This window comes from Pempheris klunzingeri, chromosome 2, assembly GCF_042242105.1.
Source record: "Pempheris klunzingeri isolate RE-2024b chromosome 2, fPemKlu1.hap1, whole genome shotgun sequence".
In the NCBI taxonomy this organism is placed as follows: domain Eukaryota; kingdom Metazoa; phylum Chordata; class Actinopteri; order Acropomatiformes; family Pempheridae; genus Pempheris; species Pempheris klunzingeri.
Window position 1 is genome coordinate 21,008,659 of NC_092013.1, and position 16,368 is coordinate 21,025,026.

General features: G+C 42.0%; 1 protein-coding gene across 1 annotated transcript in view; it reads right to left on the bottom strand.

The window, feature by feature from the left end:
• Nucleotides 1–3,395: 3,395 nt before the first annotated feature.
• Nucleotides 3,396–16,368, bottom strand: part of arhgef10la (Rho guanine nucleotide exchange factor (GEF) 10-like a) — an 84,213-nt gene continuing 71,240 nt past the window's right edge. The window contains exons 21-23 of the mRNA XM_070846118.1: nt 10,789–10,960; nt 5,190–5,312; nt 3,396–4,623 (exon numbers count right to left, since the gene is read on the bottom strand). Coding sequence (XP_070702219.1) covers nt 4,073–4,623; nt 5,190–5,312; nt 10,789–10,960 — 846 coding nt within the window. The 3' untranslated portion in view covers nt 3,396–4,072. The remainder of the gene's footprint in view (nt 4,624–5,189; nt 5,313–10,788; nt 10,961–16,368) is intronic.

A 16,368-nucleotide genomic window follows, 5' to 3' on the forward strand; every position in this document is an offset into this window, starting at 1 on the left:
AAAACCAGAAGTGTTTGAAAACTGAATCTGAACAGACACACCGTACTTCTCACTTCTGCGTGGGCTACTGTCCGCACAAATGTTTCCTTCCCCACCTGTGATACAGCGCACAGCCGCTTCCCTAAGCTTTTAAGTGGTAAGCATCCCGAGGCAGGGACACACTCCTAAACGGAGTAAGGTGCAGTACAGAGGAAGTGAGGGGGAACCGGAGGAGACGACGACACAGAGCTGCTGGTTAGAGGAGAGAGACGTGACACTGCAGTCCAATCTTTTTTATATTCCACAGATGTAATCCACTCAATCGATAAGCATGACATATGACATTTCACACACAAAGTTACCCGTTCTTCTGAGACTTACTTTCTTCTGTAACATTATGACTTAATTGTAGTACTTACTTTTACTCAACAAAAACATTTGTGTTGTTTTCCAAGCAATGGCTTCCAGCAGATTTAGAGGTAAGCTTACTGTAATTCGAATAACCAAACACCAAAACAGTGACAAGATAATCCATGTAGATCAAAGGCAGGATTTTCTGTTGCTGAGTCATAGAGAAGTGGCAAAAGTGTCACATCACGAAGCACAGCGCTGCCGCACACGTGCAGTGGATCTCTACAACTGAACCGCCGTCCTCATCACTCAAAATCAGTAATAGAAAAAAAAAAAAAAGATCAAACTCAAAATGTTTTAAGTTGTTTTTAATTTAGCACAAGCTTGTTAGACAATTGTTAGACATGTGACATTGAAGTATTGTACCAAAGGGAAGTGAGCGCTGCGTCTCCAGGCGTCAAATGTAATACTTTTGCTCAAAGGGTCCAGTTTATGTTGCCTTACTTTTGGGGGGGGTTTGGCCATCATTTCAATCAGCTACTGTAATTCTGCACTCACCAAAAGTAATCCTGAAGATACGGGAAGGTTGCTGCAAGGAAGTCAAGACGAGTCAAGAAAACAACACCCTTTGTATCAGTAATAATGCCTCGTGGCACTACTACAGCAAGTTGAGCTGGGAAGTTGGTCTGTAAACTGACAATTTGGGTAATAGACATAATGCTTCACTGTTTTTTTCCCCCCCTGTTTCTGAATAAATAAGTCTGGCTATCCAGGCTGTTTTTCTGTATGATCATGTGACTGCTTTTTTTTTTTTAAAATCTCACTAGACTTATTTTTATTGATGTCACAATGTTCCAAGATGTCAGCTTTTAACTTGTGGATTACATGCAATCACAACTGACAAAAACAAAGGCCAAACCTTTAAAAAAAACAAAAAAAAAAAGAAAGCTCCTCTTTCTGACAAACAGGACTTATCCTTTAGCTCCACAGGAAACAGAAATAGCACGAACCGTTCCTTACACAGTCTCATCGAAAAACACTGTTGCAGAGTCCTCTTTACAAAAGGGAATATAGGTTTAATTAGTACAGTAACAGTTCTAATTAGTAGTACAGTACGTTCATTCATAAGTATCGATATTCAGTGCATGGATAATACCTGTACACGTGTAGCGAACCCAAATGAAATACATGGGTGAATGTCCATGACGGATCACTACACTTTTGATATTAAACATCAGTTGTTAGCAGATAAACATGCGAAACAGTTCGACAGTGCCAACTCTGCGGCAGCTTTTGTAAAGAAGTCATGTATATTTCATCGGGCCATTCAAGCAGGAATACACACTCATCCTCTGGTTAAGGTTGAGCGAACAACCTCTATAGTGACCATTAGGTTGCTGTGTGGCTCCAGCAGCATTGAATCTCACATGAATTAGAGCATACAGTTCTGACGTGACATTGAGATTTACATTTAGATGACAGCATCCAAGAACAGTTTACATCATCTTATTTTCTTTTTTTTTTTTTTTTTTGTGAAGGATTCTGGCTGACAGCAGGATGTTTAAACGCTTTTGAATTTCAGTTATGAGCACGGGAAGAAAAAGGGAAAATAAACCTCAATGCGCCTCAGGGAAATACTAAACCTGAACTTTATGCTTCATCTGTGATGAAGGGATAAGATGAGAGCCCATGTGTGTTGGAAGGGCTAAATAGAAATTGAAGTGGAGAAAAATGATATACCATAACCTTCACCATTGCACAGTTTATTGAAAATCCACAAAGCTATGTTCATGGCTGGATACTTGCATGGCCTCTGATGACTGCGTGTCAACAGACAATGTGCACTGTTAAGTATGTACTTCTTGAATCCATCAGATGGCAGATGGCACATGCCAATGTCAATAACCCGTGTTTACAAGCCTGCCAGCGCTCCTATAACTTTTAAGACGACGTGAAGTAAAAAAAACTTCACAATATTACACACAGTGCCGCCGAGTGCTTTTGATACCAGCTCCGATTCATCACGCCGTACCGCCGCCGCTGTTGGACAAAAGAAACGCGAGTATTTCCAGAATGTCGCATTTGTACAGGTTGAAAGAAGAGAAGGGCTTGTGTGCACAGCCCAATGACAAAGCTTTTTTTTTTTTTTCCTTCATTCAATGTGGTTAAAAAGGGTTTTATAAACCTATCAGATTAAAGACAGGCCGTGTAATCTTTCAGCTGATCTGAAGATAAGATAACCACAGAAAATGTGAGCTTTCCACCCCACAGTGGCGTCTACTTGTTTATGTGCACCCTCATATCCTGGTCATAAAATATTAATGTCTGCATTAAACTCCAAATATTTACCAAATATTAGCATGAAAACAGAAGGAAAAGAAATACTGATGGGACAAGCTTTGCATGACTTCGAGTCCTGGCTAATACCACAAATAATACACATCAGTAGCTGTTAATTTATGCTATGTATTGTAAAACACCGTCTTTAATTAGAATCCTATTGCATGTTATTGAATATTAATGTGCATGTAAACATGCTCAGTGCTGTCTGTTAGGTAGGTTGATTCATAGCCAGTAGCAGTTTGGATGGCTGCAGCCCTTTTATTTCATCATTTGTTTATAGAGTTTCTGCTTTTGATGTGTAACTGGGGTTTCCAGCTTGTGAGTTATGTATTAACAACTCTGTGCTCACATTTGTTTTATCTAGCTGATAGATGACAGTGAATAATGAAACAGATATCTGGCATTTACAGTACTTGGCTAAGATAATACTCCAAAAAATGTGGCACCAAGAAATTTCTTTTCCTCCAATAAATCTGTAGTAATTACAGGATTCCTACAGTGCAAACACAAGATTATGTAATGCAGCGAAATAACATCTTTGAGCCTCATGACTTTTGTTTTCCAAATCAGTTTGTTTTACAGCCAGTCTGTACTGGCATGACCCTCCTCTACAAAGGCGTGGCGAGCTTTTAGAAGCAACTCATTTTTCATAACCAAAAGCCGTTTTTTTTTTTTTGCAACAGCTCCGACAAATCAGGAAAGATTAAATTCTTTCTTTTTTCTTCTTTTTTTTTTTTTTTTTAAGAGAGCACAGACTCAATTTCGCTACACAATAGAAGGTATCGCACATTCACATTGTATGGGATGATAGAGAAGCTGGCAAAGCTAATAAAGTGATGCTAATGTGCTTTGTGATGCGGTGGAAGTCCCCAGCTTTCAGCTCAAAACAGATGGGATCTCTCCCGCAGGATCAGATAAAAGATGTCCATCTCCAACTCTGCAGAGCATGGCAGATTCAACAAAGGCTGCCTCTCAAAGGCGTGCTGTCCGTGGACGCTCAGACAGAAGTCCTCCGCTTAAAATAAATGTTGCAGAGCACACTCAGCACTGATGAGTTTAACTTGTGGCTTATAAATCTTAACTAAGGCAGGAAGAGCGACCAAAATCTAAACAATCATACGGTACTAATCTGTGGCGGCCTCTGCCACTGCTGGGATGATGATGATGAAGCACAATCGTGAACATTCGAAGCGCCCTATGGGCTGACAGTACCTGCAGTAAACAAGCGTGCCTTTGCTTCCTTACTTCTTACCTCACAGGTTAAATCATAAGATGTCAAACTCTAACGGTGGCAACACCTTCTCATCATATATTCAAATCCCTCGAATTTATGGAGGAAGTAATTCAAGGGTAAGACGCGTAGACATCTATAAATTCACCTTGCCATATATTTTCCATATCACACTGTCAGTGGGAGCTGCCATACCATAAGAATATTCTCTAAACCCTCCCCGCTTGTCCTCGTACCTGCTGCTGCTCCTTCCCTCAGTCTACGGAAGCCCTTGCCTCCAGAGATAACCGCAGCAGAGATCACCCTGTCCCTGCGTCCGCCGTCCCGCTCGCAGGGACGTCCCCTAACCCACATTTCTGGGTCATCACTGAGCTCGTAGATGGATCCGTCTTCCACGCTGTGCTCCAAAGACTCCAGGGAGGAGTCGGACGCCTCGTCACCCAGCGCCGTTAACGGCCGCCCGGGCAGTCCCGACGTGGAGCGCAGCCTGTACTGCAGCAGAACGCCGCGTCCTTTTCCTCGGCCCTCTCCCTGGTAGGAGCTGGACTGTTGCAGGGATTCCTGAGAGGAGGTGTCGCTGCGGTCCTCGCCTCCACAGGCAGAGTCTGGACCATCCCCGAAAGAATCCCTCTTCAGCAGTTCAGGAGACAGAGTGCTGGTGGTGGCTACCAGGAAGTCCACGGGCCCACAATGGGCATTCAGTGAGATCATTCCTTTCCCTTTAGGAGGCAGCAGACAGAACATCCAAATGTCATCCAAAAAGACAATACACACTGCTCCTATTGAAGGCTGAGGTCAAGTCATTATTGTGCCAGTTGCACTGTGTACTGATCGGAACTGAACTGATAATGACTGGAGCTCAATCTTGGTTCATACTGTATGTCATAGGCAGTTAACTGCAAACTGTCTAATGCTGTAACAGTAATACTGGCAGCTACAGTTTGTGGTGTATTTAAATAGTATTCCAAAAATAACTTGGAATGAGATAGTCATGAAGTAAGGTGTGCAAGTGGGAAACTAACAACCTCATTCACTTGGCATAATTAACAAAACGCTGCCAGGCAGTTTTTAAATTACCCCGCAAGAATATACACAGTATGATTTGTGTGTTGCCCGCCTGGTAATATTTGCAGTGGTTCCCAGAGCCACAAGAAAAATGTGAAGTGTGACCTCAATAATGGGCAGTGCAGAGTAATTTTCTATCATAAAGAAAACCTCTTCGCTTTTCTTTTGACCTCTCAAGAGGCTGTTCAATCACAGCCAGCCGCCCCCCTATGATCCATACCTGTTATTTTGGGGATGCCCTCGAGTTTGGGAACTGGAAGGGTGATAATTAAGCCTTGGGCAGTGCCCACCCATAACAGCCCCTGGCAAATTAGGAGACTTGTGACTCGCATGCTCTTCTGACCTGCAATATAGAAAACATTGACAGATTTGAATTGAGTTTTCTTCAGCACCAATTGCTATAGAATGACAGAATGGGCAAAAGAGATGATGGGGCTTTTTGAAAGTATGACGGATGACTCCCTGTTGAAAAAATGATATGACTTTTACAGACTGGATGGTCTATCTTTTAGAGAGTGAATTATGAACTTCCATTGATTTTATTATTACGAGGAGTCCTTCCAAAATCCTGTATTAAAATAACTGCTCAGTCCTAGTATGATAAAAAAAAAAAAAGTAAAAATACTTATATTGTTGATTGTCAGTGTTAGCTTGAGGTAAGGTTTAAGCTGTGTGATCAGTTTGTATTTGACAAGCTTAACACATGCACAGCACAGCCACCTAGGGCTCTGGAATACATAAGAAAAATTGGATTTGTCTACTTTCTACTGACCCACCCGAGGAAAAAAAAAAACTCTCACCGGGGCACAAAGTAGGAAATAAGACTGTGAATTTTATGATCTGATTGAGATCTGAGAGGTTTGGAAATATAGAGCTTTAAAGTTTTCACCTCCTACTGTACATAGCAAAAACTGATATGCAGGGAAGTTCTGTCTTATCAGCAAAATGTCAGGCATCCTAAAGTTAGTTCAAATACAGACATCATAATTCTTCCAAATAAGTGAGGTCCTACGTGCCGGCGGTACAACCACATAGGTGTTTTCAATCATTTTGGTTTAGATCAAGGTTTAGACCTCTTCTCCTCTTAGTCAGCTCATCATTGACGTCTTCCTGACTTTTTTTGTTGTTCGTGTTTCCACTTATGGACCACTTCCACTTGTTATGTCAGAGCACTATACAGCCTCATGATTATTTCAAGTGTTCTAGTTTAGTGTCATAAGCAAACAGTAAACACACCAAACTTCAACCTACAAACAGCCTAATCATCAGATCTGCTGATAACTACTGAAGATGTATGCAGACTAATAGTTTAGAATATTTTTGTTTTTATTTTTAAGAAGAACATTTTATCTTGTAGGCCATAAAAAGATATAAGTGACTTTTAATGAAAATTTATCCTTTGTTTTAATACATGCAATTATTATAATGGCTATTAAAAAGAGTCCTGATATTAAATACTTTTATTGTTGAGGTGTTTTATGGGTCCAAGACAGGTCTGTCTTTACAGTATGTTACATATTGAAAAAAAGATTCAAAATTTTGAATCTGAGGTAATTAATGGTATGTAACTACTGTCTGTAGTTACATACAGCATTCACGTACATTCACAGATACTGTGAGAGAGTGACTTCCTGGTATAAATAACATGCAAACATAGATAGCGTTGCATTTATTTGTTTGTAGATTTGTTTATTCTTGTTTGTAGTTTGTGGCAATCAAAATGATTCAACCCTGCTCAGAGAGTAATGATTTACAAATGAAATGTTTTCTGAAGGTCTAAATATTTTATAAATTACATTTGTATGAGTTGAATGAAAATTAATAATTAATAATTTCTTAGTATCATGATATTTTTGTAATACAGTCATATCATAATCATTAAATCCCCGTTTAAAATAGTTGTTTTTTACTCCCTAGCATGTACGTTTATAACCACACCGAATTTGCTTCAGCTGATATAAATCTTGCCGATCCAGGTGTTCAAGCTAAGGAGCAAACATGGCAAAGAAAAAAGAATTTGTCTCAGAAAACAGAACTAAATTATTGCGTTACACCATAAAGGAAATGGCAATTACAAGACTTCCAAGATCCTTAAAGCTCCAAGAGTAACGCTTAGAAGCAAGTTTAAAACTCAAAGAACAGCAGCAAACATCCCTGGGCATGGAAGAAAGAGCAACACTTCTCCACATGGAATCAGGCATTAGAAAAACCCTGTATTTCGGGCAAAGTCTGCAGGAGGACCTGATGAGGGCAGGAACATCATCAGTATCAGACAATAAGAAGACAACTAAAAAAGCAAAGACTTAATACCTGGAAACCTCTGCACACTTCATTCTTGGTCAAAAAGCCCATTCAACGTTAACTAGAAATATGCAGGAAAGAATTTGGATTGGCCTGCAGAGTTGTGGGAGTCTGTTTTATGGAGTAATAACACTGTTTGGACCCATGGATCAATAGTATGTCTGGTGTAAGAAGGGCATGGCCTATGATAAGAGGAACACCATCCCTGCTGTCAAGAATGGAGGTGGGTCTGTCATGCTGGGGGGTGCAGTGGTAAATTTGACCGTGTGAATGCTATCATGGATTTTTTGGAGATACCCGGCCAATTTATAGAAGAACGTGGTGTTTACAGTGTGCAAATTGAAGCTTGGCAATCACTGGACATTCCAGCAAATCAATGGATCCCAAGCATCAATCCAAATCAAACAAAGCTTGGTTGAGGAATCATTCCTGAAATGTCCTTGACAGGCCATCTCAGTCCCCGGATTTGAATCCCATTGAAAATCATTGGTGGGATTCAAAGATAACAGTGGCAGCAAGGAAGCCAAAGAATATGAGTGAGCTTGAAGCTTTAGACCAGAACAAAGGCTTCAGAAGCGTTCTTTGGAAGGCATACAGGCTTACTTACCTGGCTGAATAATTTTGCTTATGGTCCATTTTTTATTATTCGTAAGCTCAACATTAACTTCTGACAGTTTACCGATGCCTTGGTTAACATGTTTTCATTCATTTATATTCGCAGTGCTAGAATGTCTTGCAGGTTAAACAGGTTGAACAATTTTGATTGCAACTGTGCAAGTTGGTATTGGGCTTTCTTTTCCCTTATAGACTGTGCTGACAATCTTTGCGATGAGTTTCTGCAACAAATTACTTCAGATAAAGTCAACTTTTTATGTTCTGTGATAGTGCACGATACAGGAGTCAGCATGCGTTTTCTGTTGTGAAGTTTTCAACTGCAGAACAGTTTTTTATGCTTTGCATTAGTGACGGGGAAAGGATAATTGCACTCTTATAATACAAGAACATCCTTTGTTTCCACTTAACAAAGGGGTGAAAAACATTGTTTGTTATGGATTTACTTTTGCATTCCTTCTGTGGTCCCTCAGCTTTTGGCTCCCATTGTGGCCTAGTTATCTATAGAACCATTTACCATAATATCCATGGCAACCATAATTGAATTACACCGGTGCTCATGCGATCACAACTAAGAGAATGCTGATTTACACGTGTAGCTGTATTTACATGTTTGTTCTGTGTCATGCTCAGATTATGATGATTTGCATGAGTGGCCCAACAGTGTCATTAATTAATTCATTTCATTGTGCAGTGATGAATCATTCCAAGTAGGGGGCTGATGCTGTGCATAGAAGAGGAAACGGAGGCAGAGCAGAGGAGCACATTCAGCAAACAGAGAGCAGAAGCCTTTAGGTGAAGACCTTGGAGGGTCACAGCAGTGAGTGAGGCGTCGGCAAAAACGGCCTTTATCTCGAAACTGTCTGCCACCTGCTCCCATCGCCTCGGTCTATTTGTACTTTGGTTGAGGGCTTAAGTGAGAGAGTGATACTCATGAACACCCACTCTTGGGTTACCACGAAGTCTGAAGTTATTGGAAAGGTGTGGGCGCCAGGCATTGTCTTTAAGAACAGTGATAAAGAAGGATAATGACAAAGGCACTTGAAATTAAGAAGGTATAGCTTAACCTCTAGCAATCTTGCACCTCCGGTTTTTGCAGCAGTGCACACACTCTGCAGCGTGTAGTGGGTTTATCATGGGAGCCGGTATTTGCCTTAAAAAGAAGATGTCTCCAAAGATAAATGTTTCCCTGTGATATGTCACTAAGGACTTTATTTTGGAATATTATTTTTTTCACCCTAAGGATAGAACTATTAAAGGCATTAGTAGAGAAGAGATCAGCAGTTTCCTCTGCCTCAAAAACTTCTCTGTTGTTTACTGCAAGTGTAATTCCCTGTTGAGTATAAATCACATTAAGGGGAAAGGATTAGGGGGTGTATCATTACTGCATGTCCTTGCATAAGTCAAGGAGAAACCTAGAAGAGCAAAGGCCCATTGATAAAGAGAAACTATCAGTATTTCATGTGCAGTATCTGTGGTTGTGGAGTGTCGGGGGATCGTCTTTTCTCTTGTGAGCTCAACAAATCACAACTTAAGTCAAAGATCCTCTTCCTTTTGTGGACCCTGAAGACATGAGCCGAGCAACTCTTTTTCTTTTCACCCTGTAACTTCCCCCAGGGCCGAGCCTTAAGGCTGCCACCCTTCCTCAAATCTGCTGCATATTTCAAGGGGAAGCACTGGCGCTGGGTGAAAATGACCTTTGGGTCACCGCTCACCCCCCCCCCCCATGACACCATGGCTGCAGTCTGTTCTCTTTAAAGTCTCCTCTCGAGCAAAAAAACTTTGATACAAAGGAGAAAGGTGTTTGGTGTCTGAAACACATTCTTGTTTTTATTTTTTGCTTTTATTCTTCCAGTCTGTCTTTGTTAACTCAACTCACGAGAGAAAACCATTTTTTCCTGAGATGAAGTGCTACCACAGCTCTGAGTATTGCTCAAAATGCACCAATCACAGTCTAGTGTGAGTCGACAAAGAGGACAATGTTTTCTAAATCCACATGCAGTTATAGCATTCACTGATGCTCAGAAAGATCTTCAAACTGAATGAGCTGATGGCCCACGTGCAACAGCCTAACATGTTTGAGGCAAGCTGATATTGAGTCATATGTACTGTGGTTATCACCATTAGACAGTTTTAGGTACGCTTCATTGCCTTCTAATTTGTTTACCATAGTTCTTCCCTCAAAAAAAAGGGAAACATCCACACTGGCTGATAAATATTTCATCCATCATGAAAGAAGGCACACAGGAAGTAATGGGCTATCTGTGGCATCCTAAACGGACTGCAGTGAGAAGTGAAATGGAGGATGAGAGGGTTTTAAAGCAGAGCGGATGAGATGAAACTGGGAGTGAGAGGGGGAAAGTGGGACAAAAAGAAAGGCAAATATTAACACAAAAGGGAGGAGAGTGGGGAGGTACATGTAGAGAAAAAGAGGTAAAACAGGCACGATACCACAGAAGCATGGCCGTTTAGAGAAAGACAAGAGTGTTTCCATGGGAACCCTTCCTATGAAAATCTTTAAGGCTGCCATTTTACTGCTCCTCAATGACTTTATTTCGTTTTTTATTAATCCCTATCCCTCACCCAATGGCTCTATTATGGCTTTGCGAAGGCCCGAGACAGATACTTATTCCGGTCAGTCCCAGAAGTGCAAGACCCAAGGAGCAACTTGGACAAGACAGGAATACCATTCTGGTGAGGAAATATTCATCAGTTCCCTCTCATTGCTCTAATATAGTAAAGACAAAAATGTGACTAGTAAGAATAAAAAAATGTGAGCAAGAAACATAAACTAGTGTTTGTTTTTGTACACAAAATATGTGTTTCAGTTGCAGTGTAGGATAAAGGTTGACCTCTGTATGTGGAGGTAAAGACCAACTGTGATCTGTGTGTGTGTGTGTGTGTACCTGTGTTCAGCAGCGTTGACCGTGTTGAGATGTTGATTTCCTGAAGAAGCTCCAGTGTTTCAGTATGAAAGAGACGAATTGAGGAACCTTCTGAGAACGCCATCCACACACCTCCACCAGCACATGCCATGTGTGCAACGCTGACCATTGGGTCTGGGTGGACTTCGAACTTCTGTGATGGGGATAATGATACCGTTATAAATGAGGGGCTACACTAAAAAATGCGGTCACCCTCATCAACAAGAAATCACATTATTTCCAAGATGGAAAGAATTTTCCACATATCTCCACACAAGGAGTTTTATTGCGCACACAAATACTCATTGTTGTATATATAAATAAAAAAATCCACATTTAAAAAACATGATTCACAAATGTATCTCTGATGTGCACACAAATGTTTCTTGTTTTAAATGAATGTGCAAATCCACAAATATATGTATTTTAAAGTATTTTCAATTTTCATCCAAAGCATATTTCGATGTTGTTACATTTACATGCAAATTGTTGAACCTGCATTAACAATCTGCTTGTCATGTGTGAACTTTGCTGTTCGTGTGTGTTGTTGTTGCGACTGCCCTGAATTCAAAAATGCATTCGCCCGTCAGATTGCCAGTCGGATGACTCCTTCTGCCTCAGGGCTAAGATAAGCCTAGATTTGAGGGTATCATTCAATGCCATCACGTAGCGGATGTAGCAACTATAGATGTATACATTATACACTGTAGACTGTATACATCTGTGGTGTTACATTTATCTCAAAGTCCGCCTCACCATGGAGTCTGGCAGCTGCTCTCCACAGGTAAGCGATGACTCTCCTATCGTGCATCCATGTTTCACTGCATGTTTATGATATAAATAGAATTACTTAAATATATATCTTCTGGGGGTATCAGAAAATGGTCCAAGTTCCAGGGCTTTACCTAACACTGTGCTACATAACAGAGAAATACAAACCGTAATAATGAGCCTTTAAAATACAAATTTTACGAACATACACGCAAAGCGAGCTGCCTGATAATGAAACTGGCAAAAAGCGGTAATGATTCTGTCAAAACAACCAGCAAGGAAACTGACTGACTCTTTTTGTTGATTTAAAACATTCAAAACATCACACAGCTTATGAACTTGTAAAGCCAACACAATAACTTATTATCATGAAGTGCTTTGAGAGAGTGGTGCTGACCCACATTCAGAGCTGCATACCAGACACACTGGACCCCCTGCAGTACGCCTACCGGCCCAACAGGTCTACTTCAGACGCCATTGCTGCAGTCCTGCACACCTCCCTCTCACACCTGGAGAATAAAGACTCCTACATCAGGATGCTCTTTATCGACTACAGCTCGGCGTTCAACACGGTCATCCCCCACAAGCTCACCCACAAACTGTTCTCACTCGGACTGCACCCCCCTGGCTGTGACTGGCTCCTGGCCTTTCTGACTGGCAGGCCCCAGTCTGTCAGGATAGGAAACAGGACTTCAGCCAGCATCATCATCAACATCGGCACACCTCAGGGGTGTGTCCTCAGCCCCATCCTCTACACCCTGTTCACCCACGACTGTGTTGCCTCCCACAAGGACAACACCATCCTGAAGTTTGCAGACGACACCGCTGTGATAGGACGCATCACCGGTGGAGACGAAGCATCCTACAGGAGGGAGGTGGACACTCTGGTGACATGGTGTGAGGACAACAACCTCACCCTCAACACGGACAAGACTAAGGAGATGATAGTGGACATGAGGAAGGAGAGGAGCCCTCATCGGCCACTGCTCGTCCGAGGTCAGGAAGTGGAGAGAGTGAGCAGCTTCAAATACCTGGGGGTCCACATCAACGAGGACCTCACCTGGACACTGAACACCACACAGCTGGTGAAGAAGGCCCAGCAGCGGCTGTATTTCCTGAGGAGGCTGAGGAGGTTTGGCATGTCGTCAAAAATCCTCACCAACTTCTACAGCTGCGTTGTTGAGTCCATCTTAACCGGCTGCATCACCGTGTGGTACAGCAGCACCACCATCATGGACCGTAAACGCCTGCAGAGAGTGGTGAAGACTGCGTCCAAGATCACCAGGACTCCCCTGCCCTCTCTGCAGAGCATCTACAGACACAGAGTCCACCGGAGGGCTGCCTCCATCATCAAGGACCCCACCCACCCCCAACACAAACTGTTCACTCTCCTCCCCTCAGGCCGGAGGTACAGGAGTCTGAAATGCAGGACGTCCAGACTCAGAAACTCCTTCTTTCCCTCCGCCATCAGGCTCCTTAACAGCCGATAGGAGTCACAACTACCTCTAATCTGCACATTGACTGTACTTTATGTTAAGTTGCACATTTTGTAAATATATTTATATGTTAAGCAATAGGAGTTTATTTAGCAATAGTAGTTTATATTTATATGTTTTTATATTTTATTCTATCCTCTTCTTTTTTTACTCTTTGGCATTCAGTGTGGATGGCAAAGTAAGATTTTCATTGTACAGGGAAACCCGTTTCTGCACTGTACACTTGACAATAAACGCTTTGAATCTCTTTGAATCAGGGACGTACAGGGAAGGAAATTCCATTTAGAGGCCTGCTGTATAAACGGCCGGGGAGCCCAGTCCCAGGACACGGATGAAGCATGTTCTCATGTGCATCCTGACAGGCAGACAGGCAGACGGCCACCGGTAATGTTTTCCACCGATGCGACAGCCCACTGGGATTTGTCCCGGTGTGCCAGATGTCCACTACGCTACTGCTTACAATGAGCTTTTAAGATATAAATTTAACTAGCACATGCACGAGACAACATGCAGAAAAAGCAGTGATGTGAATGAATGTGTCAGAAAATCCAGCAAAGGCAGTTAGAATAACACAGTACAACATGGCTTTACCCTCTCAAAATGATCCTACATTTCTATCTTAGATTCTTAGTTTCCTATCTATAAATAGGAATCCAATAACCACAGGGACCAGTCATGTAAGCACTAATGTTTGTCTGTGACTGACTGACAGAGTGTTGCTACTTCCTGTGTCCATCGGTTCAAATTAAATGCCCTGTAGCGTTTCATGCACGGTCATATGGGCCAAATTTTGACAAGGTTCAGCTCCCAAATGGAGTTTGAGTTTGTTTATGTATTTCATCTTTTCCTACGACAGCCCGCTAATGAAAACGTGGTTAAATAAGACTCTTCTCATCAACTAGAGTTTTAATTTATACCAAAACATTACAAGATGACTGGCAGTTATTCTGGTTATACCATGACACGATGAGGTCAGCAGAAGCCCCCCTGAATTATACATTCAGTTGTTGCTGTACACTTGCTTTTCTGTAAATAAAGTCTAACTGAGCCTCCTAATTTTGTAATTTACAGACTCCCTGACACACAGGGCATATTTTTGCATCATTCCCTTGGCTTCTATCTTTTTAAAAGCACAATGGGAAATGGGAGTTTCAGGCACACAGTCTTAATGAGGAGCTTGAAATAAATGCAATGAGCCTTATCATGGCAACACATGCAGCCCCTGCGGTTCAAGGCGTGACAAGGGTTGGTTTGGGCATCATCTTGGAACTCATATCACTGTCAATGCATGAGTTGCATGAGGCTGGGCAATTAGTCAGTGAGAGCGAGTCAGTGAGTGAAGATGAAAATGCAACCCCCCCCCCCCCCCCCTCACACACACACACACACACATATACGCACACACATACACACACCCCACCCCACCCAACCCCAACCCAAGTGCACCGGCGGACAGGGATTACCACCTGTTTATGTGCCCTTGCCAGTGGGCCCTCCTTTGATTGAAATTAGGGAAAAGGAAGAAAGACTTTGATGTGTTTTCTCTTCTAATTGACTCCTCAGCAGTGGGTGCCTGCACCGCCTGGGAAAGGAAATGCAGTGCATCTGTGTTTTTTTCAAGCGCAGCCATCAAAAAATTTGATATCCATAATAAAAAGCCAAATTTCACCTTCAATAACCCATTGCAATTCAAATGAGTTGACAAGTTTGTGAGGAAATACACAGCCCTACTATACTGTATATGCTGCATAATTATCACATTAATCATTATCAAGCATGGTGGCTCTAAAAGGGACTTCAAGCTAATCAATGGCTGACATGCTGTAATTGTTGGGTGCCATCTTGCCTACCATATGTTCAAAACCACCTGGAAGGCATTCTGGGAAACTAAACTAAACCAAACTATACAATAGAAAGTGCCTGAAAGTGTGTTTGCTAGAAAACACACTTTCAGTTCTCTTTTAAGATAATATTGTAGATATGATTTATCACGGATATGGACCAAATGTGTTGCAAGTCCGTTGCACTGTGTCAAATACAGGATAAGCACAAGTCACAACTGTTGCCCCCAGCCAACAACCTGGTATTAGTCTGTTGAATCAGTCAGTGAAGCTTGACAAATGGTAATGTGCCCTTTCCACTCAACTTGGCAGTGTCACACTAACATCAGCATCCCTCCGATAGTCTTCCACCAACGGTGGGAAGTAACTGCAGAACTAAAGCCACAAACCTTACAGCTGGTCTGAACAGCTCATTAGTCCTTCATTACGCCAGGTGACAAGCTGTCTTTGTCCTTTTCTGAGCGCTAAGTCCACATCTCCACTCTGAGCTATAGCGAGGGAGTTGAGTGGACATGTGGGTGATAGGACAAAGCAGGCAGAAAAAGATGCAGTAATGGGACGTGGAAGGAACAAGGCCTGCCAGTCAGTATTGATCAAAGCCTGGATGTCCATGCATGTCCCACTTTGTTAATGTTCGGTTACATGAAAGCGACTCAGACCTCTAAAAAGTGTTGAAGTTTGGGAAGCTCTGAAATAATGCATGATTGGCCCTTAGAAACACACCACCAAAGCCCAGAAGTGTCAGAAGTCATGACACAAATGTTTGTAGTTTTGAACCAAATTACATTTGTGTAAAATCCAAACAAACAAAGCACTGCATCATCATCATCAGATTCAAATCAGTCCCTACTGTGTGACAATCTACAAAACAAAATGTAATTTGATTGGTTGAGGTTTTCGTCATTTTCTCTCCAATTAAGTTGTTTCAAATTGCAAATGTGCACCATGATTCCTGCTGCCATTGACCCCCTTTGGTCTAATGGGAATATAATTAGGGTTTATCATTTTACATTTTTACTTAAGGATTACATTTTTTTGTTGGAAGTGAACCGGTTGAAACTGATTTTCACCCTTTTCACATGTCAAAAAGTGGTGTCCTCTTGCAAGAGGGCACTGCAGAAAACAATTTACTGTAAACACAGTCCTCGGGTGGTGAGGAGAGCTCAGAACATGCCTGTAGTAATTGTAAGTGAAAACAAACTATCGGGAGAAAATGGGTAGGAGCTGGTGATGCTGCTCTTTGGACTGCGGGGGGGATGTTTTTTTGTTGTTGCAGTGCCTCGGCTGGCCAATGGGGCCGACACCACCACCACACCATATACAGCTCTCTTGATACAGACGTCAGGGATACCATTAGTGGAAATTAAATGTGGTCTCAGCACTGATGGAAGTGATGGGAATTACCTTTTTGGCAACACTATTGGTCCACCATTGGTCCCGAGTAAAATATTGTT